Source organism: Helianthus annuus, chromosome 4 (genome assembly GCF_002127325.2).
Source record: "Helianthus annuus cultivar XRQ/B chromosome 4, HanXRQr2.0-SUNRISE, whole genome shotgun sequence".
Classification (NCBI taxonomy): Eukaryota; Viridiplantae; Streptophyta; class Magnoliopsida; order Asterales; family Asteraceae; genus Helianthus; species Helianthus annuus.
The window spans coordinates 89,989,894-90,017,191 of NC_035436.2; the positions used below are offsets into that span (position 1 = coordinate 89,989,894).

The window sequence follows — 27,298 nt, forward strand, 5'->3', positions numbered from 1 at the left end:
ATAACCAAACCTTTTTTTATATTTGGAACAAAGATACAAATTATGATCAGTCAAAACTCAAAACCAAAGTTAATTATTCAGCTACATGCTTTCCAAAAAAAAAATTATTCAGCTACATTATTGGTTTTTAGTTCGATTAAGTTAACTACCAAAACCAAACTTGAGTTAAATCTAAATACATATATATAAATGCATGAAATAGAGGTATAAATGTATGAAATGAAGATATAAAAGCTATAATTATATCAATGGTTCGGTTCTGTTAGTTTTCGTTGTCCGAAGGTACTAAAAAACCCGATAATCGATTTTCGGTTATTCCGTTTTTGGTTAATCGGTTTTCGGTTAATTTAAATTTCGGTTGAGTTATGTTCAGTTTTGTTTTGTTTGTTTTTTTGTTCGGTTTCGACTAATGTTTCGGTTATTGTTCACCCCTAAGCCCTAGACATTGTTAATCACCTTACACACAATTATTTTAAAATTAAAAAAAAACTATAGCAATATACTCGTATTAAAGAGAACAAACGCTATTTATTATGGTGTAACTTATGTTAAAAAATATTAACGTACGAAAAACTTACGGCCAGTTAAAATTTGTGGTGGTAGTTGGTTTAAAATGAGAGAGAACTTAAGGTAAGAAAAGCATACGTTCATTTAAAAATAGTAGTCGTAGTTGGTATAAAATAAAGGAGAAAGATGTACATATTGTTTAAATAACCAAAAGTTGAGTAAATTTAAGATGATCAATATGTAAGACAAATTTGCGCTTAAATATTTTTAACATATAAATTAAATAGTGTTGTAACTTAAGCAATCATATTTATAAATTGAGATGTATTTTTGAAAGAAAAGGTGGTTACTGTAGTCCCCCATATTTGAAGTGCATTGTTCACCCGCAAACCAACTTCCCTCATGGCTCTCCATGTTACACTCACTTGTAGCGGAAATGCCAGGTGTGAACTTGATCGGTTTTCATTGCATATGATATAAGCAAACAAACTATATGAATAAAAAGCACGATGTTCATCCATTCAACATAAGTAAAAGATTTAAGTCATACGTTGTTCAAAAATAACAGACGACACGAGTTATAATGTTTTACAAAAGACTTGTTCTAAAATAAAGTTTTTAAAACGCAAAGGCTTTGCATTCTATGTCTCATAGATATATGAATTAAACCTTTCAAAAGCGGATGACATCGCCAACATGACAACCATATTCTTCGTGATACCCATTGTGCCAAGATCCACTTAGTTTCCTGAAATACATGTAAGTTTAAAAACATCAACAAAACTTGTTGAATTCATATGTTTTGAGTTCACATCAAATGAATCTTAAAAACATTTGAAAGTTCGTATATAGAAAACCGGTATGTAAAGCGTTTATGAAATCAATGATCATTAATGTTTTGCAAGGAAATTAATATGTGTGACGACATAGGAAGCACTCAACCCTTGACGATTTAGTACCGATCCACTCGTTAGGACAACAAAAGCACTGCATGTGGCCACACAATGACCCATGAGTGGGGCTTGCTCGTACCCGATAGATCTACCCTTCTTGTTCCTTGTTCTTATAAAAGATTAATGACGCTTAAGTTTCACCCTATTCGCACATGATCTAGTTGTTTCATTCCATAGCTTAACCATACCATCGCAACATGTATCCCCCCCCTCCCCGAGAGTTGTAAATCGAAAACGTTATGAACTCACAGTTATGCGTCCGAATGAGTGTGCTAGCAAAGGGGTATTCCAAACAAGCGGTGCAACCTACAAGTGTTCTAACCCATTAGACACTTAGTGTCACACCCCAACCGATGGCAGAAACATCGGTATGAGACGAACAAATTGCTCAAAACATCATAACACTGTGTGACAATATAATTTAAATTAAATTTCATAACAAGACTAAAAATGTCATACAAGAATTCAAACAAAGACAACATTGTTTCAACAAAATATCAAATGACAAATTAATCTAGGTGTGTATCTAATGTGACAACCCTCACAATTACAGGTATCCGTACAATTAATTAATATTTAATTTGTGCTTAATGACTGTGCTTGATTACAACTGTGATTAAACTGCTTTCTGATTTCTGTTACGTACATACATATGCATCACATTTCATACTGTCGCTCCATTTATTATATACAAACATTAGTGACAAACTTGATGCACAAAGCACAGTTAGCACACTGAGCGGGTAACCCAGAAAACATGCTGACAATGCCAGCACCTAGACAGACAATGTTTTGAGGCCAGTATGAGCCAGAGACAGGGTACTACACTAGTAGGGAGTGTAGGGAAGTGAGGACCATAAAACTGTATCACTAGGTGATAGATATAGTGCCGGGAAGTGCCTAAAACACACTCTAAATGTAGAATTTTGCACTTAATAACAAAATTCAGCATTTAATTATGCTAGTAATGTGCAAAAACTTGACAAAATGGTCCTGTATACTTTCCAAAGTGTCGGGAATTAAAAGTGTCACAAAAAGTATTATAAAAGATACCTTACGGATTAATTAAGCACTTTAACGGGACAGTATCAAACCAAATAACCGGACATTACTCGGAACACAAAAATATTGTTAAACACATTGTTTTTATTTTTCTGAGCTAGTTAGGGTCCCCTAACACCCTAACACACTATATATTACTTAAGACACTTATAAAGCACTAACTAACCATTTGTTTCCAACCAAATCACTAACTATATGATTGAAACCCAACCCTATACCCCCCCCCCTTGGCGATGGTCACCATGGGTGGCCCACCCATGGATTTGTTTCATTATTTAATGGGATCTTGTTGCTAGTTAAGGAACACATTACACATGAGACAATAACATGTTGGAGGTTATAAGTGTTAACCTCAAGTTCATCACCTTCTCACTTCACAACACCCATTTCACTCAAACATTCTCCTCCTCTCTTCCTTTCGGCCGACCCCAAGCACAACAACCATCTCCATCATTCAAGCTCTTTCATCCAATCCACAAGCATACATAGGTGTTAAAGTGCAAACAACTAAGCTCGGTGTGTTCGGAAGCTCAAGGACCTCTCTTATCTTCTTTTAACCACCACATTTCATCACTTGAACTCTCCTAGCCTTGAGCTAGTGGTAAGAACTTAGATCCTTGCATTTTTCATCTTGTTTAAGTGGTTAATGATGTATCTTGATCAAAATGTTAAGAACCCTAATGAATCTTATGAAGAAGACATGAACATAAACTTGTTAGATGAAGAAATCATGATAAATACAAGTTGTTATGCATGTTGATCATTGTTTGCTAGTAGAAATGATGTGAATCATCATGTAGTCTTGCTAGAACATGATTAAAAAACATGATCTAGCAAGATGAGAAAGTAAGAATGTTGTAGGATGATGGAATTATCCACACATAAACCATGAACTTGAATGAATGAATGATTTCTTGAAAAATAAAGAACAAAGTAGGTGATAGTCATGTAGATCTAAAGATCCATGAGTGGTTTTTCGAAAGAACCAAGTGAAAAATATAAGTTTCATTAAAACTTGGATCTTACATAAACTAATCACATTTTGTGGATAAACAAGTGTAGAAACACTTGTATGACAAGAAAATTTCATGAAGAAATATTTTTAGAAAATAAGATTGGAAGTTGTAAACACACAAACTCTTTAAAATATAGTTTTTAAAGAACTAATCACCTTTTAAAAGGTAACAAGACTTACTAAGTATGCTAGTAAGTTACTACATATTTTTATAAATTTTCAAGTTCATGAGTTTATAGTTTATGCTTGTTTTTGGCAAGTTTGGTAAGTAGATGTTGTATATTGTTGATTTGAATCGTTTGAATGAATTTTTGAAAAGAAAATGATATGCTAGTGAGCATGGACATCTCCATTTACAAAGGAAACTCTGGCGAAATTTTTCTAGAATTCCAACACTTAGAAAATATTTTTCTAGCAAGTGTTTACAAACATATTTTTAACCTTGTTTTCAAAATAAACTTCGCCATGAATTTTTATTCCAAAATACCAAGTGCCGGAGGTTGATTTTCGTAAATAAAATTTGATAAATATATATTTAGAATATATATTTTATACTAAAACTCTTGTGTGATTATTTGTTTATTTTGTGAACTAGTTATATTATTTTTAGGTAAAATAATATAACATATGAATATCATGAAATTACGACTCCAAAATAATACCAAAACTTTCACGAAATAAATATTTAAGTTACGCAATGTCACACCCCGGCCGCGTATAACGTGCAACCGCGGCGGAAACGCCGGGGAGTGTTGTGGACAGAATTAATTGTTTCATAACCATGGAAATCAAAGTTACATTTTATTTATCAACACATGTGTTACATTGTCTTCAAACAGGAAATAAAGAGTTTATAACATAATTAACTAAGTCTATCTTTATTTTTTAGTCTCTAAGGCACAGGTCCGCCCTAGTGTCACCATTGTCATCCTACACGATAGCTCCTGAAAACACATGTGAAAGTAGGTACGTCAGCATAAAAATGCCTGTGAGATACATAGGTTTTGTGAAAATGGGATTCATGACTTGAGTTTAAAGAAATGTTTAATAACAGTCAGTCATGAACCTTGTAATTTGTCTTGCTTTGTAAACCATTTGAAAAACGATAATATCAGATGATATGTATAGATAAGTGTAAGGTTAAAGGAGTAACCAAGTAAAATGAGTTGAATAAGACAAGTTGTTTGTAAAAATAATGTCTTGTGAAGAGTATGTTATTTGTATAAAATGTAATGTGTCTAAACTGAAATGACTTAGATAACGCTACGATATGTAATATTATACAAGCATTTATATATAGGAAGTACCAGCGGCGTATCCACCATGTTTGTATCATATTACATACGCCACGTTACTCCAACCATTTACCCAAACCAACCACCATGTAAATTGTTCATGTATAAATCAATTGTCAAGTGTTATTGTGTAAACCATATCGAAATGTCTATGTTCAATGTAAACTAGGGATGAGATCGGTATGATACCGGTACCGTACCGGTACCGATACCGTAAATACCGTTACCGAATCTAAGGAAATGTGGATACCGATTACCGTACCGTATTTATAGATTCGGTACCGGTACGGTATCGGTATCGGTACCGGTATTTCGGTACTTTACCACATTGGTACCGCTTTGGTGTCATCCATTGTTTTACTTAAAAAAATTTCATGTGCAGCCCATCCATCTATTATTAACTGAACTAGAGTAATATATAGAGGAATGTAAACAAAAGGTAAACATATTAAGTAGTCAAAAAAATCAAAAGGTAAACATCCATGGGTTCGACTTTTAACATCCAAATTCCAATATGTCTAAAAAATCATCATAACTGATTAAAGATAACCAAATAAAAGAAATTTGATATTAGTTTTTGTAAAACATTGTTCAAGAAAATATAACTTCATAGTGAAGTCTAAGATAATAGTAAAATACATAAAGTCATTATTAAATTCGGTATTAATAGCGGTATTTACCGAAAAATACCGGTACCGATACCGTTTTTTACCGATACCGAATTTCAAAAAATCTATTACCGATACCGGTACCGTTTATGATCGGTACGGTATGGCATCGGTACGGTACCGGTATGGTACCGGTACGGTACCAGTATTTCGGTAAAAAATCTCATCCCTAATGTAAACCACCAAGTATGTATATCAATATCAAAATGTTTATGTTTAATGTAGATCATGTAATGTGTACCCAAAATATATCTTGCATGGTAAGTGAGAGGTATCAACTAAACCATATGTAAAATGCACAAAAACAAGGTGTTGAAGTAAAACATGGTTTAAATCAACGTTATGTTTTGTGGAACAATGCATGCTCTACTGATATAAACATTTATGCGGTATTGTGAAATATGCATACATCCAAGCCTTGAGACTGTGGCGATAAACCCTTAAACAAATTAATGGTTTGTCTAAGTTATGTATATCGAATTCGGTCATTCCTTCCAATCCAAACAAACCCAGGATTTCAGGAACGGGAGTTGTCAATTCCTATGGTACCACTACCTACTAACGAACGGCGTAGCTAATGTTAATGAATGTATTGTTCCATGTTAAACAAACCAAATGTCATACCAAAATGAAGGCATGTGATGTAAGCAATTGTACTAAGTATGCACACAATGGGCATAAATAGCATGAAATGTAATATGAAACAATGTACTAAGTACGCACACAATGGGCATACATAGCATGAAATGTAATGTAAAACAATGTACTAAGTACGCACACAATGGGCATACATAGCATGAAATGTAATGTAAAACAATGTACTAAGTACGCTCACAATGGGCATACATAGCATGTAATGTAAGGCAATGTACTAAGTACGCACACAATGGGCATACATAGCATGTAATGTAAAGCAATGTACTAAGTACGCACACAATGGGCATACATAGCATGTAATGTAAAGCAATGTACTAAGTACGCACACAATGGGCATACATAGCATGAAATGTAATGAAATCATGTACTATAATGTACTAACGAACATAGCAGGTATATGATATGAAAACATGAAAGCATGAAAGTAACAAGTAGGCACATGTGTTTCACCCCAAAACAGTTCGGAAAACAGTAAAAGAGGGGTTCAATGTACTCACCTGAGATTGCTTTGAATTCCTTGTGTAATAATCACACAATGCTAGAGATCACGGGATATCAAACGGCACCTAATAGGTAGCTATGTTAATATACCGGACCAAAATCGGAAGGATCGGATAGTATGCGGGTTCGTAAACCAAACGAGTATAGAGACTCGTGAAATATGGTTTAACAAAGCCTACATACTAAAATGAAACCTAACCTAAGTGCTTGCGACCCATTACGACCCGTTTAGGTAGCTTATGCTACCTTAACGCGTCGTTCGCGTAGAACGCGTTTGGAACGCCTAACATCGTGACCACAAGGTATAACCTCGGAAGGTTATAGCTATAGTCACCTAATGTGTTTGGTCGGATCCTAATGATCGACCAAATGGGTCGGGTTCGAAAGTATAAGCGATTGTTTAGATCGCTTACCTTATGACCTATATATGCACTAAACTAAAAGTGACGAGCTAAGCATGTTAGGACATGCTTAACTAAGTTTAGAAAATAGGTTTGGCATCAAAACAAACGGCTTTGATGCTCACGAGTAGTTTGGTTACAAAATACGCAAGAATGCGCATTTTGGCCGAAACTACGACTCGTCACTGAGCCTAGATAACGTGGTAATCAGTAGGTATAGTCACTACGGACTATAACCATCGTGATCACGCTCACGTTATGAAGTTCCATGAACTTCGTGTTGACCATAGGCTGGTCACACAGAAAGTCAAACAAAACTTTGACTTTCGGACTCGAAAAGCGAATAAAAGAACGAAAGAACACTTACGAAGGGTCCCCGAATGCTAATCTAGATCAAAATGGCTCAGGTATGAAACAAAGGTTCCAACTTAGAGCTTAGATCAGATTTTTGTGGGTTTTAACAAGAATGGGGGTGGGGTATTTATAGTATTTCCCGAACCGTTAGGATCGTTTCTTGAAAAACGTGATCGAATCTCGTGCGTACACTTGTCGAAAAGTTATGGTTACTGAAAATGACCCTTAGTGAGCTGAAAGGGCAAGTGAAATCATGTGGTTGTGGTTTAATCAGCTGAAATTTGCTGACTAATTGATCTTATCTGATCTGTATGTCTGACGCGGCCCGCGTAAGGATTGCCTCCAGGCTTACGCGCCCCGCCTGACCTTGTCTGATCTGCACCACTTGCAGAATTTACAGTTTAGGTCCCTGTCGCGTATTTAAGCCATTTTCAGCACTTCTAAGGCCCGTAAAGCCAACTTTAAGGCCCTAAAATGATGCCTAAACATTGTGGACATGAAACATGCTCAAAAATATTCCGGATGTTGGTTCGTTTGGTCGTACGAACGCGATGTTCGCTTAATTACGACGGAATGCGCATAAGCGCGAAAAACGATCCAAATGACGCGACGAATGGATTTTTCTCATGCCAAACACTAAGGCATAATATAAGGGTGCTTACATAAATTTTTGGATGTCCGGATGTATTCAGAACGTAAGTTATGCGCGAAAGTGCAAACTTGTGCACTTTTTGACACTTTTAGTCCCTGAATGATCCAAAAGTTTGTTTCAGCATACCAAACCCCTCAAAGCCTATTTCTAAGCCATGTAAAGGATATTTATGGTATGTTTAACTTATGGACATGTTCCGGAATGTTTGTTACAGTTCAAATTGGCATACTTTTGCAGTTTGTCAAGTTTAGTCCCTGTAAGCGAATTAACTTGTTTTTGCCATACCAAAGCCTTCAAAACTTATTTCTAAGTTATGTAAAGGTTATTTAAGGTATGTTGAGTATATATTGATGTTCCGAAGTATTTATCGCATTAAACTGAGTACGTTTACGCACTAGTTTGCGTATAATTCTCCAGAAAGCGATGTAGAGTTTGAAATTGAACAAAAGTCAAAACATGAAAAATGTAAAACACAACCAAACAGACATTGGGATCAAATAACATTGTTTTATTGATAATTGAACTGTTCATAATGATTACAAGCACGAATGTTACACGCAATTGTTATTGCAATACGAAACACTAAAACGTAACTTATGTAATATTTCAAGAAATACTCTTACACGTACATTTTTGGCAAAATATTATTTCTGAAAATTATTGAAGTAAAATATAGTATTTTTGGGAAAAATATATATATTTTGAATTAAGATGTTTTAGACGAATAATTTAAATATATTTTTCTAAGTGGGACTTAAAATATTTTTCGGAATTACAAGTGTACATGTATAAATACCCCCATCCTTGGGAAGGAAATACACATATAAAATACTTGAGAAGTGTGGATACGAAATAGTTGCCTAACTATTTTTCCTAAAAACAAAATTTAAGTTAAAATAATTATTATTATTTTAACAAGTAGTCACAAGCTTGGGATAATGTCAAAGTAACGCAACTCAAAACATTAAACCCTAAACCAAGGCACGACCCGTTCGTCTAAAAGACATTAGTACGTTGTAGGTCGTCGGGTAGCTGATCAAGTTTGAGATTGACGTTACGATACAGGAGACGCACTTCAGTGAGTTCATGTCCCCCTTTTCTCTTAACTGTTTTCAGTTTTATACTTCGGGGGTGAAATACATGCTACAATTATTACAGACATTTATTTACATGGTATGGTTAGCTTAGGGAGGATTTTTACTATGCGATCATGTGAGTGGTGGGCATGACACTTAAGGCCATTAATCCTCATTGTAGGACCAAGGGACATGAGTGATAGATCTATTTGGGTGTAGCAAGCCCACACCCGTGAGGCCGGGGCGGCCCATAGTGGTGACTATGTCTTCATACTGGAGACAAATTTGCTAGGTTTGAGTCTTCCTGCACCAGTTCACACATACCATTGGCTTTGCAACCCATTGGTGATCAGTTTTTCCTTAATTGCTACATACCAGGAATTTTTATACATACAGACATTTTAAAGGTTTTACATACATACACACACATGAACTCGCTCAACTTTTGTTGATTTTTCAAATTACATGTATTTCAGGAAATTAGTGGATCTGGCAGAGTATGCGTTGTGTCAAGGCTGCGTAGTGAATAAAGATGTCAACCGAGTCATCGAGTTTAGAAGGTGGATCCCTTTCCTGGATGGGATGCGCAATTCTAAACTTGGGTTTTTATTTACGTGCTTTTGTTGAGTCATTGTGAACTCCGTTAATTATGTCATGGTTGTAACTTACTTTATGTGCCAATATTTTCAAACAATGTCGTTGTGGTATTTTTTTTAACTTAATGAATGGATAACATATTGTGTTTTATCATATAGCATTGTTATGATTGTTGCTATGGTATTAAGAAGTCACACCAAAATAATCCACGCTTCCGCAAAAGCCAGGGTGTGACATCTAAGTCCACCTAAATCTTGTTTCTTCTTGTAACATCATCACGTCTATCAACCTGCAACATGTATTAAAATATATCAACAAAAAGTTGGCGAGTATACAAGTTTTCATACATAGCATAATATAGAATAAAAAAAAGTTTAATGGCTCATATCCAACATGAATAACCAATATGCAAGTTACTAATATGCTGAAACGGTGTACTATATGTTCAAACCCAAGTATACAACGCGTTAATTTAGCATATCCCAAAGAATAACGGGAGGTTAACATGTTTAACTTAAAAATACCCCAAGACTAGTGGGCGGGGCGTTAATCCTATAGCGCTATAATTGTTAAGGTAGGCTAGCAAAGTTAATGAGCATATATCGACACAAAAAGTTTACATAGCATACAAGTCTAACAAGCATCATATAGTTTCATGTTAAGCATGGATAGAGATTAAAATAGTTTAAGTGTTTCATGATTTGTATAACATACACGTTGCACCCAAAGTGTAAAAAGTAAAATGGGATCGAGTATACTCACGGTTTTGCAAGCTTTCCACTTGGTAAATTCCACGAGTGTTTGGTTGGTTGATTAGAATGGAACACCATGTCCTTCTACATGAAGAAACATAGGTGTGTGAGTATTGGAAGTTTTAACGGAGTGATTAGAGATTCAGAGTCTAGAATGTATGAAAATAGACAAATGGGGAAAATAATCATCTAGTCTTATAATACTTGTTTTGACACTATGAACCCAAAAGGGTTAGAATGTTTTCATGGGTCAAAATACCCATTAGAATCATAACAAATTATTAAAGTCTTAGATGATGTAACTTAACATTTGACAAATGACCACTAGTTCATCATCAAAAGTTTGATTACTTGAATATTATATAAGTATTATAAAGTATATATTATAGTTAAAGTACAATCAATAACATCATATGTAACATCCCGAAAATACAAAACTCTTAAATTCCAATCATATTACTAATAAATTAGTAAAATAAAATAACTAGGGATGGGACTAACCTAGTTAGTTAATTACCTATGGGTAGTAAGAGTTAAAACATTAGAAAAACTAAAGTAGAGGGACACAATTGTGTTTAAATGTAAACTAAGAATACTAAAACATAACAATTAACTCACAACACCATTGTCTGGTGTTGTTGAGATCGACCAGGAGACAGGGGCGAACCCAAGCTCCCCTTCAAACCCTAGACTCCCTTAAATTATACAAACTGAAGGTCAAGATCTGTTCCAAATCGAAATTCAAGCTGAGATTAGTGATCCTCATCACAAGAGGATTACAAGGTATGTAAAATTTGATGAAAACTCTCAACTTGAAATTCTCATGAAATTGAGAATTTCTGAAATTTATGGTTGCATGTTGGTTTTATGATGAATTAAGAACCCCATAGTGTCAAAGGACAAACCCTAGTCGATTACTTGATGAAATTGTGCTTATTTTGTGTATAATTCATAATCACCACCTAAAGTGATAAGTGGGTTTTGTGAAACTTGATAAACACTAGGATTATAGTGGTTGTTCTAGTGTAATTGAAACTTTGTTAAGTGAATCCAGAATTATAGAAGTTAATATTTATGATTGATAGTAGATTGTTGAAAATCGGGGCTATATGACAAGCTATGAACTTGTTAATAAATCATGTAAAATTCTGCCCATAAAGTGTTTGCATAAATGCCTCAAAGAAGGCTTAAAACTGAGAATTTAAGTTAAACCGCATAATTACGATGTTTCGGCAAATTATGCGATATGTGATTTAAAGAGAGTTCTAAATATGCCATAATTGAACTCTATAGGAAAGGACACCGGAGCATCAAGTGGACAAGCTAGTGGCAACTTGCGTTTGAAGGGTCCACTTTGAAGGTACGTAACTTGACTCGTTACGTTAAACAAACTATTGTTAAATTATGCAAAGTCTCGTTGTAGGGTAGTTATGGTGTCGATTGTAGCGACCAAGATCGTTTCTTGAATTAATAGGCTAAGAGTGACAAGAAACCGTTTGGTAGTCATCATTTTGGAGGATTCCACAAGATGAGCCAAACGGGTCGAATTGTTGTGTAAATTGCTCTACTAGTGATCTTGAGAGTCAAAATGGCGATGACAATCACAAGAGCATTAGACCATCTGATTGGTAAAGAAATGCGGGTGATAATAAGCCCCGGATGTTGGGTATAAAGTGCCATAAATTTACTAGCCAAATGATAGTTAAATGTGTGAAGTTGAAATGGGTCGAATAATTTCATAAGCGACTTTTAGTTGTTCGGCCCGTAGGTTAAACTTTTGGTATGAAGATTGAAATAGGCATGTTGATAACTAATTTACAGGCAAATAGGAGAAAGAATCACTTAAAACGACAAGCGGATTCGAGTAAAATCATCAAAATAGTCAAAATAGCAAAGTTACAGGAGCTACCGTAAGTTACGGAACCTACCGTAACTTACGGTAGAGAGCAAATCGTTACGGTGATTCACTACTGCCTTACGGCAGACAGAATCATTCAGAGTCCACCGTAACTTACGGTGGGTACCGTAAGTTACGGTGGAGCCCAAAAAACTTTGAATGTTTATTCTTTTTCACATTTGATGTCGGAACTTGTTTTTATGTATTATATTAAGGTCAAAACTAATGTTTTTAGTGGATATGACCCCAGGTGATGAACTGGATCTTACGGATGGCGGTCAAGCTAGATGTCGAAGAACTGAACACTCACTTTTGAGCTTCCGCGTTAAATTAACTTTGATAAACAATGTTTTGGAATGTAAACTCTTGTTAAACAACGTATGAATTTCTGAATTTATCAGTGGTTGACTAATGTGTGGATTACTTCTAAACTATGTTTTGGAGTTTATGTTTTAATTAGACTCCCTTTAGTTTAAATCGCTAAATTTATAATGAATTCAAGTAGTGATTAGACGGGTGTTACAAGTTGGTAATCAGAGCTTAAGGTTGTCAACAAAGTGTTCGGTTCAAGCTTGATCGATCGTCCGGTAAGAATTAACTTATTATGTTAATAAATTATGTCTTATGTAAGAATGAGAAAGGAATTGATGTGCATGGGAAGAGTGTGTTAACACACTCAAACCCGGAAAGTGCATTAAATGTGAACGGTTAAAGCAAGTTGAGAACTTGGCTAAACCGAAACAAATGAAGCAATGTTATGAATGAAATGTTTAACGTTTAATGTAAACATTTCAGTTTCAAGATGTCTGAAGGAAACGACGATGATCCGGTGCAAACAAGCACCGAACAAATGAAGGAGATGATTGCCAAAGAAGTAGGGAAGGCATTTGAAGATAGTCTATCTGGGTTTATAGACAAAATTCAAAACATGGTGTTGTCGCTTGTCGAAGAGCGAGTTAAAAGGTTGGAGGATAGTGTCAACCTAATAAAAGAAAAATCGGGAGAACGCAAGGGGTGTTCGTACAAAGAATTCATGGCGTGTAAACCGCCAATCTATAATGGGGAGGTTGACCCGATAATTTGCCAAAGATGGTTGGGCGACATCGAAGGAGTGTTTGAAAGGACCCATTGTGATGAAAGCGACTTTGTTGCTTACGGAACGGGTCAGTTGAGAGGTCAAGCCAAAGATTGGTGGGACAATGATGCGTGTTGGTGTGTATATATTTTAGATGTATATTTAAGCCCCTTTTTACACTTTTAGCCAAGTTTTAAATTTATAAAACACGATATTTACTAACACTAAACACACATATGGGCAAGTGCACCCATCGTGGACGTAGTATAGTGTTGGTAAGATACCGAGGTCGTCCAAGGACACAAGAGCTTTTAATACCAGTTTATCCTCAACGTCTAACCAAATCAAAAAGTGAGAAAAATGTTTTAAACTAAAAAATAAAAACTAACTACATGCTGAAAAATAAAATAAAATAAAAACAGATAGACAAGATGAATCACTTGGATCCGACACGTGTGTTAGTATAACCTTTGATTATTTTCGCACTTTTGCACTTGTTTAAGAGATTATCTTAGTTATTGTAGTAGGCCCCTCTTTTGAAGGCGACGTTACCCTCAACCCAGTAGTTTGAGTCAGCAAGGATACAATCCTAAAGGGTCGGATTATTGAAAGATAATGAATTAAGTTATTAATGCAAATTGTGGTAGGCCCCGCTTTTGGCGGTGACGTTACCCTCGGCTAAGTAGTCTGAGTCAGCAGGGATACAGTCCTAAATAGCCGGGTTATAGTATTAATAGTAGTTAACTTATGAGGGGGTCAAAGAGTTTGGATCCCCGCCATCCAATACCTATGGGCATTGAAGGAGATCCTACTAAATTTGACCCAGGTCCCAAGCAGGACCTCTAAACGCTGAACAAGGGCAAGACCCTTACCAAACCGTTCCCTTAACCCCCGACCAGGTAGCCAACATACCTCCATATAGACCGTGGAGATATGAATGGTGAAAATCTTTTATTTTATATAGACAGTAAAATAACGCCAAGACACCACGGACAAACGATAAGGAAAGATCACCTTCAACATAAGCAACTAGTTATTAAAGTCATTAATACAAAACCAAATAAAAAGTGCAAAAGATTAAAAATAAAAAATATTACACTAGACACTTGTCTTCACCAAGTGATGTAAGAGACTTAGGCAAACATGGCCTTGATTGTCAAGAACTCTTACGATCAATCTTGGATCCCGAGACGACTCACACACTCTACGATGGACAATGGATGATGGTGGTGGATGATGGTGTTATGGTGGTGGTGGGTGGTGGATGAAGTGTGAGAGAGGTGGTGTGCCAAGGGATGAAATGGAATGAAGCCAAGCACCCCTATTTATAGGCTGAACAGAAGGCTGGGCACGGCCCCGTGTCCGCTGGACACGCCCCCGTGCCCGTCTGACATTCTCTCTCTTCATTAATTGTAATTCGCAATTACAATTAATGCGCCTGCTGTACTTTCACCACGCCCCCGTGCCCGCTGGACACGGCCCCGTGGTAGGCAATGGAAGCTTCTACTGGTTTGTCTTTTCTGCTGCTTCCTGGGCACACCCCGTGCTCGCTGGACACGGGGCGTGTTCAGTCTCTGTTTTCTCTTCTTTGCCTTGGGAGGTGCCGTTGAGAGTCCCGGCAGTCTACTTTTGTTCCTTTTCTTGTATTTATGCTAGAATTAGTTGTCTTTTTGCTTCTTTTGTGATTTTGAGCTCATTTCATCCTGAAAATACAAAAGGAAGACAAAAACACTCTTTTTCCAACATTAGTACTTAAAAAGGGTTAGTTTTATGCCTTAATTGATGTGATTTATATGTTGCATTTTACACACATCAGACAACAAAAAGAATGAAATAGGAGCCGAAGCGGCAAAAACCATGACATGGGAAGAGTTTAAGACGCCGTTTCTTAAACATCATAGCCCCAATGTCACACCCCGACCACGTAAAACAACAAAACGTGGCGGAAACGTCGGGGAGTGTTGTAACAGAATCATTGTTTCACAACCATGGATTAAACAACTTTCGTTTTATTGAATTAAATGAGTTACAATGTCTTAACAATAAAGAAACATAACAAAAATTAACTAGTCTTGCCTCTTTTTATGTCACTAAGGTCTCGTCCAATCCTATGTGAGCATGCATCAATATCATCATCAAATATCATCAACTATTGTACCTGAAACACATGTGAAAATACGTCAGCATAAAAATGTCGGCGAGTACATAGGTTTTATGAAAAATAGGATCCATGACTTAGGTATAAGAAAATGTTTAACCAAAAACTTGTCATGAATCCAGTTTAAGTGTTTGCTTTTATAAAACGTTTGAAAATCGATGATAGATATGTATAGTTAAAAGAATGATGTAAGGTTAAATGAATAACCAAGTAAAAATGAGTTTGTATAAAACAAACTGTTTTGTAAAACAATGTCTTGTGAAAAATATGTTATTTGTGTAAAAATGTATAAATCCAAATGAATGATTTAAATAACGCTACGCCATGTAATATAATACAAGCACTTATATATAGGAAGTACCAGCGGCGTATCCACCATGCTTGTATCACATTACACACGTCTCGTTACTCAAATCACTTACCCACATAAACCACCAATGTAAATTGCCCATGTCTAAACTGTTGTCAAATGTCAATCAAGTATTGTGTAAACAAAATGTCATGTATGGCAAGTGAAATATGTAACAACCAAACCATAGGTAAGAATGCACAAACAATGTACTAAGTATGCGACGGATGGACATACATAGCATGATACCTAACTAGATTTTTGGATCAATCTGTTTAACTAGACCACTCAAGGGATCGACAGATGATCTTTTTAACTAGGCCACCAAGGAGTCCTTTCAGCTATATCATCACATGATATTCCTAACTAGATTTTTGGATCAATCTGTTTAACTAGACCACTCAAGGGGTCTAATTATGGAATAGTACAATATAATCCAAGGGTCTTTACTATTACGTAAAAGCCCATTGAGGATTTAATATAGTACCTTTGGATATCCTACTATGAATCCCTTATACAAATGATATGGACGATTCTACAAGGATTTGGATAACAAAAACTTGGATTACACCAAAAGCATAAAAGGGAACACATAAGCACATAATCACATAGTTGCTTAACTCAGTTATTAATTTGTTATCTTTGGACGTGGATACTTAAAGTACACCAGGAATCCAATCCGTGGATTTCATTTGGCACTTTAATCATTTTCGAGAATCTATCTATGAAGATAGAAAAATCTTAATAGGAATTCGGCTTTGTCCTTATTGAATTGTAATGTACGTATTGAATCATACAGAGAATTTAATTCAGGACTCCGATGAATGTTACCCACCCACAAGGATCTAATTATGAGGATAGAAAGATCCTATATGGATTTTGGAGTTTGTGTAACGAGAGGTGTTCCGACACCCTGCACTAGGCGTGCTTACGTCGATACACAAGGTAGAAAGTTCATGAGGTTGAGGCGCTAGATATGCCAAGGCGACATATGAAGCAGAAATTGAAGGTTAAGCAACAACAAGATTGTAACAGCTTTGCTTTGGATTGCAAAGCGGCACATGTTAACCAAATGTCCCCATCGTCCACTGTGGGTACACTTAAAACAGGGTATTTGATTCGGATGATGACGGTGGCATTGATTGCACCAAGGAGCAGTTCCCTTATACAGCTTCATCCCTGAGGCGAGTCATGGTGGTAGCTAAATCAACGGTCCTCTTGAGTACGACGCCTATTCGCTGGGTAATTACAGCACCAGGTTTAGACATTTGAGTATTGTTGCGATGAAGAGGCATCTTGAAGACAATGGAAGGCATAGGAGGAAACAAGCAAAAGATAGTCAAAAGAGAATGACAACGCATGAAGATTGTGACCATTTGTTTGTTACCAAAGGCAAACAAATGAGATAGTGACTAATCAAAGTAAGCGGGTCAATATAATGTATCGCGAAGACATGCTCGCCTATAAGTGGACACTCACCCCAAGAGTTCCCAGGTAAGAGTGACTGGTCCGATACTGCGGATTTGTACAAACACTCTAGCCTTAGACAGAAAACTCAGGGTACAGGCACCCACTCTTCCAGTTTGCACGTGTTCATATTATTTAGACCCAAACTTTGACGAATTTTGAAAACTTAAAGGGTTCGAAACCTTATAACAAAGGGTTCAAAACCTAGTAATCAATCATCCTAGAACAGATGATTAGTTTTCAAAGCAGATCAAATTTATGTTCTTGTTGTGGTTGTCACCTAAGGATAAGTGACGGTATTGTTTTATGACTAAACGCAAGTAAACTCGCGTTAGGGTCCTAGGAAGGTTATAGTCTAGGTCAAAGCATTACTAATAACCTAATTCTCTATAACCATTGGCTCTGATACCAACTTTTCTGTCACACCCCGACCACGTAAAACAATAAAACGTGGCGGAAACGTCGGGGAGTGTTGTAACAGAATCATTGTTTCACAACCATGGATTAAACAAATTTTGTTTTATTGAATTAAATGAGTTACAATGTCTTAACAATAAAGAAACATAACAAAAATTAACTAGTCTTGCATCTTTTAATGTCACTAAGGTCTCGTCCAATCCTATGTGAGCATGCATCAATATCATCATCAAATATCATCAACTATTGTACCTGAAACACATGTGAAAATACGTCAGCATAAAAATGCCGGCGAGTACATAGGTTTTATGAAAAATAGGATCCATGACTTAGGTTTAAGAAAATGTTTAACCAAAAACTTGTCATGAATCCAGTTTAAGTGTTTGCTTTTATAAAACGTTTGAAAATCGATGATAGATATGTATAGTTAAAAGAATGATGTAAGGTTAAATGAATAACCAAGTAAAAATGAGTTTGTATAAAACAAACTGTTTTGTAAAACAATGTCTTGTGAAAAATATGTTATTTGTGTAAAAATGTATAAATCCAAATGAATGATTTAAATAACGCTACGCCATGTAATATAATACAAGCACTTATATATAGGAAGTACCAGCGGCGTATCCACCATGCTTGTATCACATTACACACGTCTCGTTACTCAAATCACTTACCCACATAAACCACCAATGTAAATTGCCCATGTCTAAACCGTTGTCAAATGTCAATCAAGTATTGTGTAAACAAAATGTCATGTATGGCAAGTGAAATATGTAACAAGCAAACCATAGGTAAGAATGCACAAACAATGTACTAAGTATGCGACGGATGGACATACATAGCATGATACCAAGTATAAGATGTCTTGTAAAACGATGTACTAAGTATGATGAACATACATAGCATGAAATGTTATGTAAAACAATGTACTAAGTATGCACACAATGGGCATACATAGCATGTGATGTAAAATGTACTAAGTATGATGAACATACATAGCATGAAATGTTATGTAAAACGATGTACTAAGTATGCACACAATGGGCATACATAGCAAAAACATAATGAAATCATGTACTAATAGTGTACTAATGAACATAGCAAGTATATGATATAAAAGCATGAAATCATGAAAGTAACAAGTAGGCACATGTGTTTCACCCCAAAATGTTTGAAAAACAGTAAAATAGGGGTCTATGTACTCACTTGAGGGTGCTTAGAAGTCTTAGGATAACCACCAAGCAAAGCTAGAAGATCATGGAATCAAACGGCACCTATATAGGTATCTACATTAATAAACGGACCTATCGGAGGATAAGGGTTCGTAAACCAAATAAGTATGGGAACTTATGTAATATGGTTTAACAAAACCTACGTACTAAAACGAAACCTATCCTAAGTGCTTTTGACCCATTACGACCCGTTTAGGTAGCTTACGCCACTTTAACGCGTCGTTTGCGTAAAACGCGTTTGGAATGCCTAACTAGTCCTATGACAAGCAAGATATGCCTTAACATGTTTAATATTGTTGTTAAATCAGTTTAGATGTCAAAAATTTCGTTACATAGACTTAAAATGAATTTATGCGTAAAAAGGGCATTTTGGTAATTTACCTAAGGCATATAAACTACCTATCATATAACTAACTAAACGTCGTGACCATAAGGTATAACCTCGGAAGGTTATTCCCTATACAACTATGGTCACCTAATATGTTTGGTCGGATCCTAAAGATCGACCAATGGGTCGGGTTCGTAAGCATAAGCGATTGATTAGATCGCTTACCTTTAGGACCCTAAACAAGCACAAATCTAAAAGCGACGAGCTAAACATGCTAGAACATGTTTAGTAAAGTTAGAAAACAGGCTTGGTATTAAAACAAACGGTTTTAATACCCTAGAGTAGTTTGGTTACAAAATACGCGAGAAAACGCATTTTGGCCGAAACTACGACTCGTCACTGAGTCTAGATAACGTGGTAATAAGTAGGTATAGTTACTAGGGACTATAACCATTGTGATTACGCTCACGTTATGAAGTTCAAACGAACTTCGCATTGACCATAAACTGGTTAATGCAGAAAGTCAAACGCAGTTTGACTTTAACGCTAAAACGAATGAAAAACGCGAAAGAATACTTACAGAAGGTCCCCGCAAGATTCGAACCCGATTCACTCTCAGGTAGGAAGCATATACTTCCACTTAGAGAGTGTAGAATCAGATTCAAATGTGAGGAAGAATGAAATGGGTGAGGGGTATTTATAGATTTCCTTGAACCGTTAAGATCGTTCGTCGAAAAACGTGATTTGATCTAGACCTTACATGTGGGCACATGGTTTTCAAAAACCATGGGAGCCCCTAATGTGGACTATGTTCATTGAATACCATCCCATGGTTTTGCAAAACCATGGGTGAAAACCATTAACACTTCAAAATGGACTAGGTTCATTGAATCTGCCAGAAATTTCAAAAATGGTCCCTACACTTGTAAAACTTGATTTTTTGGCACTTTTAAACCCCTTTAACCTCATTTCAAGGCTCTAAAATGATATTAAAGTATAGGGAACTTAAAATATGCTCAAAGACATCACGGATGTCAGTTCGTTTGGTCGTACGGTTGCGTTATTCGCTTAATTACGACGGGAGTCGTAACGAACGCAAAAACGATCCAAATTAAGCGACGAAAGGAATTTATCATATCAAACACTAAAATAAAATATTTTAATGCTTACATAAATTTTTGGAAGTCCGGAAGTATTCAGAACGTAAAATATGCGCGAAAATGCAAACTTATGCACTTTTTGACGCTTTTAGTCTCTGAATGAGCATAAAGTTTATTTTTGCCCACCAAACACCTCAAAGCCTATTTCTAAGCTATGTAAAGAATATTTAGGGCATACTTAACTTATGATCAAGTTCCGGAAGGTCTGTTACAGTACATATTGACATACTTTCGCAGTTTGTCGAATTTAGTCCCTGTAAGCGAATAAACTTGATTTCGGCATACCAAACCATCCAAAACTTATTTCTAAGTTATGTAATGGTTATTTAAGGTACGTTAAGCCTATTTCACTGTTCCGGAGTGTTTGTTGCATTAAACTGGTTATATTTACGCATCAGATCGCGTATAACCTTCTAGAAAGCGATCTAAAGCCCGAAATCGAACAAGAATTGATACGTGCAAAAGATACACATATTTATACAGATCCCAAGTATGAAATACAATATTTCATTGGCTTGGTATTTGTTTGATGGTGGTGGTGACATAGGTGTCACACCCAAGGCGGTCATTAATAAAATCAAGGAAGAATTCATGCAACTGAGGCATAAGGATGAGACCATAGACAAGATCACGGCGATGTTTACGGACAAGATGAAGTTTAGTAGTGAGTTGGTGACGAATGAAGAACAGAAAATATACTACTACTATAACATGTTGAGCGCTGAATATAGGGAGTTTATGACTCCTTCAAAATACGAGACCCTTACCGAAATCATAAACGTTGCCCGGGAACGAGAAATTGAGTTGAAGAAACAAGTTGAAAGAGGTGAGCGAAGGGCACAAGATGTGAACCCAAGCCCTACAAAGAAAGCCCGAACTGGAGAGTCGGGAAAGAAAGCGGTTGTTAAAGGCGGGTCGCCAAGTTGCAAGGTATGTGGAAAGGGGCACAAAGGTGAGTGCCGCTTCAAAGATAAGCCGTGTCCGATATGTGGGAAGACGGGGCACACCGCATCGCTATGTCCCGGAAAAGTTTTCGTCTGTTACAAATGTTATCAACCCGGTCACAAAAAGTCTGAATGCCCCGAGTTGGTTGGAAAGAGAGACATAAAACAGTCTCCAACGGAAGCTCCAAAAGCGAAGGCTAGGTCTTTCCAACTTACAGCGGTTGAAGCAAAAGCAGAACCCGATGTGGTCTCAGGTATATTCACAATTAACTCAATTCCAGCACGTGTATTGTTTGATACGGGTGCGAATAAATCCTTCATTTCGCATGGATTTATTCAACATCCTTCATTTGTATTGACGAAATTATCTATGCCCTTAGAAGTTGAAATAGGGGACAACAAAAGCTTTATAGTTTGTGATATTTGTCGAGGCTGGAAATTAAATATTGATGATGAGGAATATTTGATAGACCTAATCCCGATGTCAATGGGAGAATTTCAAATAGTTGTTGGGATGGATTGGCTATCTCAGCACCACGCAAGGATCGTGTGTTTTCGTAAGGAGATAAAGTTAATATCTCCTAGCGGAAAACACGTTACAATCTATGGCGAAAAAGGAGGTAACCCCATAATATGCTCAATGTTGAAAGCTCACAAGATAATGAAGCAAGGATGCAAGGCATTCATGATATACACAAATGAGCCCGAGAAAGAACCACTGAAGATTGAAGATGTACCGGTAGTACGAGACTATGAAGATGTGTTTCCGGAGGATTTACCGGGGATACCGCCTGAACGGGAAGTAGAGTTCGGGATCGAATTGATTCCGGGTGCAAAACCCGTAGCAAAAGCACCATACCGACTCGCACCGTCGGAACTTGTAAGTCCCGTAAACCGGATCTTTCAATGATATCAAACAATCACCAAGTTTGTGCGGAATCCAAACTTGGTGAGATTCAAGAAAAATAAAAAATATAAAATATGAAGAACACAATACCAAATCACTTTCAACACTTGCACACGATTCTATTACTTGAAAAGCAAAACCGTCTAGTACAAGTGTTCACAACTTCAATCGCCACCTCTCTCTCTAACTCTAGAATTCTGTAACTATAAGGTTCCTAGAGGTTCAAACCTAAAAACAAGTTAGAAACTTGTTTATATACTTAACCAAGCCCACTTCCCTACATGGGCTTCCCTTGGGCCTGCTTGGCCCACATGGCCTAAAGCTTGGCCCAAGTGACCTATAAAGGTCCAAAACCTAATATAAACTAACCCGGTAAGGCCTAGTTCGTAACCATAGCCCATTGTATTAATTTGATGCGTCAGTCTCACACTTTAGGGCCTAACAATCTCCCCCTAGACTGATGCCATCAAATTGTCTTCATAACTTGAATTCAGCAACGTCTTCAACGAAATCTATGGTTGACGCTATGCTGCAGATGTTGTGGAAGTTCTTGACTTCTGAACTCTCAGCACTGGGTCTCTTTCTTCAGATTTTGTGGTTAGCTTCATATCAGGATCACGATCAGCATTTGCTTGAAAATCTTAGCAAAAAGAATGTGAGAGGAGGATTCTCAACATCTCTTTTCTTCTTCAATATTTGTCTTTCAAGCAGGTTCATGGTACTTCTTCAAATGTACTTTCACTGTCAGACGGCGTTTCGTATCCGGTTCTTCTGACTCAGGTACATCTTGTTGTTGAGCTGCTCCAGCTTCTTCAGCAACTAACAACATCTCAGTCTTCATCAACCCCTGTTCTTGATTGAAACCAAGTTCTGCACATGCTCACAAACTTATAAGCAAACATTTCTTATGCAACAGGGAGAGTACCATATGAACACTAGGTACATCCAAGTACTTGTACTCGGATTTCACAAAACTCTTTCAACTTTTTATGATCAGTCAAATCTTCAAGAACGGTTATAATTTTAATTTTAAGAAAAACAATTAAAAACTCTATTTTTGGATTTTTGGTTTTATAGAAAAACAAGACACTATTTTTGTATTTTTGAAGTTTTCTATTTTTTTATTTTTAGAACTAAAAACAAATAAAAACTCAAAATATAAACAACTACCATAATGTACAATTACAATTGCAATGGGATCAAAATTCGTTCTCAGGTAGACTAAGGAACACTTTTCAGTACGAGCCTAATCAAACTGGTCTATGCGATTGCCAATATGTTTGTCCACTTAAACTTTAACGCTCAACTTTCAATTTTTCAACTTCGTGATATGCTTAAGTTAATATTATACTATTATACCTGTGTGTCCCATTCCAAGGCATACCCCCGCGATCAAGGTAAGCACAACGATTCATCGTAGCAGGTGAGTGTACTGATGTCATCCTTTTTTATTTACAACGTTAGACCATTGGTGACAGGTCAGTACTTTCGTACAGCAGAGCGACCAATGATTTTGTCCAACGAGGGCAAGGCAAATACCTTTTTGGTACGAATTTGGCTCTTTGAGCATTGGGAATTTTCTCATTTTGAGATTTTATTCCTCAGGGTTTTTGTCCTCTTTGGGATCTTTTAAGATATCCTGACTGTGTCTAGGTCTGCATATAATCTGTTTTATCATGTTTTGATTTCTTAACAATGAACACCCAAATAAATACTAATCAAATCCCGGAAATATAAATAGCACACTCTATCATGCAAGTATCTTCCCTACCACATATTTCACAAGTCCAATCCAGATTTCTGAAATCTTAATTGGGAATAGGTTGAGAAGAGAACAGAATAGATCTTTTGCAGAGGTGGTATAATATACAGATCAAATGAGTTTTTCTCAGTTTGATATAGGTTTCTTGGGTTTCTTTTGGGCACTTGAGGGCCTCTTTCGGGTGTATTAGATCTATAGTGCGACAACGTACAGCTAGGTCAGCATGTATCTGGATGCAGCAGAAGCTGTCGTTGCCTAGCACCTCCAGGTCAGCATATATCTGGATGCAGCAGAGGAGGTACACGACTTTTTTTTAGAGAAGATTTCAGAATCAGATCAAAATTGTGTGTATCGGGACAACATACAGACATTCAAATAGAAATGAGCTAATTCCAAGTGACTTTCTTTCCTGGGGTCATGTACAATTTTAGTTCTGAACAGAAGGACAGCCAAGATATCCCCGGATGATTCAACAATATAAAGACCCGGAACCTCAGATGTTGGCTATCTATCAACGCAAGATTTAAGACCATAAAATCATACGCCGTTGGTATGTTACCCACATGGTACATAGTTCGTTATGTTTATATCACTTAGTATCTTTTATCACTTTGAGCGTCAAGCCTATCGACATATCGCAGTAGATCCTAGTCTTTTCAGCTATGGCACCTTACATGTGTTAGTCAAACCCTTTAACACGAACATTTATTTCACTTCCCATATCATGCAATTTATCTTTTTGGCTTTTTCATTTTTCTAAGGTTTTTGTATTTTTCTCATTTTCTCCCCCTAAAGCAATACATATATATATATATATACAGTAAACTCTTTTTGTATTTTTCTTTTCTACGTTTTCTCCTCCTAAACTCTATATCTATCTATATGTTCCTCTCCCCCCATAAATTTGTGCATAAATCTTGTATTTTTGCGCAAATTTACCATTTACTAGAGAAAGGACACTTTATGTACAAAGTAAAAAAAAACTAAGAAACAGAGAAAATATTTTTGTTTAACCATTCTATCATCAGATTGAAGACTAATCAAATTCAAATCAAAGTACTAAATTTAAACGGTACCTTTTGCTGATCTTATCTTACTTCTCTAATCTCCTCCAAAGGAAACATATCATCTGTAAAAGAAATTTGAACTTTTTGCAACAGTGAAATATTACCCGTTTTTTCTCTGGAACAGCCGCTATCAACATTCCAGAGATTGTCAACAGCTCCTCCTTAGTTGTTCCTAAAAATTAAGGAGATTAGTAAGACATTGGTACCCAGGCCATCGTGGTCCTGGGTTTACCTGAAGCATCAAAATAAGACACTTCTTTCAAACACAAGTCCCCTTTAATTTCAAGGATTGGAGACGTTGCTGCTTTGGATTTGGGTTTCCAAATCTGTTTCGGTTTAACAAACGTGTTCGTTGCCTTCGGTTGAGCAACTTTAGCTGATTCAGGCTTGTTAGTTTTAGAAAAAAGTTTTTGTTCTTGAACAGCCTTGCGTTTGTTTTTAGCAACATTCCAATCCCCATCAGAAGGTTTAACCTTGGGATTCATATTCTTCATTGCCTTAGGTGATGATACCTTCATCGGCTTGGAATGGTAGTTACTCTTTGGTGTAACCCTCTGATTTTGCATATAATAGGGTACGTAGGGACGATTTGTGCAGTTCCGAGCAATGTGACCAGCAATGCCGCAATTGAAGCATGTTTCTCTCTTCACGTAGAAGGCATTCTGATCAGCTTGTGTAGCTCTTGCAGGCCCTAAAGGATGAACCGGTCCTTTCTGTGCTTGTTTTTGTTGCACATTTCTTGCAAACGATGATGAATTCGGATGTCTATACTTGTCGTTTGCAGGGGCTTTCTGTGGTGGAGATTTCCTCTGAGTTTTCTTATTTTGTGTAGACTGCACGTCTTGTTCAGAAATCTCACCAGTCTTTCCGAATTTATTAGCACAGTCAAATGCATATTTTTCACATTTGCCATTACTGACTGGCTTAACAAAGGAATTTTTCACATCACGGGCCTTTTGAGGACTATTGCTGCCCGTTGAGGACTGTGGAGAGCCTGATCATCTTTGATGTTTAGGCTTCTTATTTCCGCGTCCTTTACCTGCTCGCTTCGGCTCCTGTTGCTTGATCTGAACCTTTTCATCACTAACAGAAGGTTCAGATTGTTCAGCTTGCGCACTTTGAGCCTTGTTCATGTCAATCTTCACTTCTTCCTTCATGTCCTCAGCTTTGACAGAATCGAAGAATTCTGGTTTATCAGATGAAACACCAGAAACTTTAGTAGAAACTTCAGCTGAATCATTAGACGAATTATCAGCACAAGACGGTTTTGCATATGACACTCTTGAGCTGAATTCACTAGAATCAACTGATTCCAATTTCTCAGAATCAGTTGCTTCAGGTGATTCGCATTTGGAATCTGATGGTTCAGCTGGCTCATTCGTTTCGTTTGCTGTTTCAGTCTCTGTTACACAAGCATCAACGTTTTCGCCCAAACCATCAGGCCTGACATTCATCATAGAGTGTAAAAATGAGCCAAAAATGTCACACACATGAGAACTTGATGCTTGTTCATCTCCAACGACACCTTCAACTTTAACTTCATCTGCAGGGGAAAACGAAGCATTAGGATCAAAAGTACCCTTTGAAACAAAATTTACCGAATGAGTCGCTCGTTTATCAACAAGTCTGCTGTTGATTGATGACTTATCAGTTTTAGGACCGTAAGCCATCTTGACCTCATTCATCAATTCCTCCTCAGTCATGGGTAAGTATGTGTAATTGTCATTGTAAGGAGGAGGAACTTGATTAAATCCCAACCCACACCCCTTCTTTTTCTTGTATGCAAGTTGCTGATCACACATATTTTTGACCAGTTTACTGGAAGACTCATATTTTTTAATGTTAAGTTCATTAATTTGATATCTTTCTCTAATATCTTCTAGTTCTTTGATCAAAATGCATACCTTCTCCTGTGCCTCTAAGAAATGGGCTGTTTTTACACTGACATCATCCTTAAGTTGGATGATGTCTTTTTGCTGAGCTTCAGTTTTATCTTTATAAAGCTTTTCATTCTTTGATAAAGTAAAATTTTTATTTTTTATGTC

The 27,298-nt window shown here is 36.6% G+C and overlaps 1 protein-coding gene and 2 long non-coding RNA genes across 3 annotated transcripts; all 3 read left to right on the forward strand.

The window, feature by feature from the left end:
- The first annotated feature begins 2,846 nt into the window (after positions 1 to 2,846).
- Positions 2,847 to 9,891, forward strand: LOC118491330. The gene is made up of 2 exons (XR_004891287.1): positions 2,847 to 3,123; positions 9,618 to 9,891. It is a non-coding gene; the product is annotated as an uncharacterized LOC118491330 (long non-coding RNA).
- A 1,923-nt stretch (positions 9,892 to 11,814) lies between these two features.
- LOC110910463 lies at positions 11,815 to 12,799 on the forward strand. The gene is made up of 2 exons (XR_002576183.2): positions 11,815 to 11,850; positions 12,638 to 12,799. It is a non-coding gene; the product is annotated as an uncharacterized LOC110910463 (long non-coding RNA).
- Positions 12,800 to 13,189: 390 nt separating this feature from the next.
- Positions 13,190 to 26,066, forward strand: LOC110914282. The gene is made up of 3 exons (XM_022159082.1): positions 13,190 to 13,595; positions 21,121 to 21,771; positions 26,038 to 26,066. The coding sequence occupies exons 1-3, from the start codon at positions 13,190 to 13,192 to the stop codon at positions 26,064 to 26,066; spliced, it is 1,086 nt and encodes a 361-aa protein (XP_022014774.1).
- The last annotated feature ends 1,232 nt before the right edge of the window (positions 26,067 to 27,298 follow it).

Bases quoted from the DNA above. Each gene is read 5' to 3' on its own strand.
- LOC110914282 (XM_022159082.1), top strand. From the start codon at position 13,190: ATGTCTGAAGGAAACGACGATGATCCGGTGCAAACAAGCACCGAACAA. The intron at 13,596-21,120 runs GTTGGTGTGTAT...GTGGTGACATAG, and splicing joins TTGGTGGGACAATGATGCGT to GTGTCACACCCAAGGCGGTC. The intron at 21,772-26,037 runs GTATATTCACAA...TGTCGTTTGCAG, and splicing joins AGAACCCGATGTGGTCTCAG to GGGCTTTCTGTGGTGGAGAT.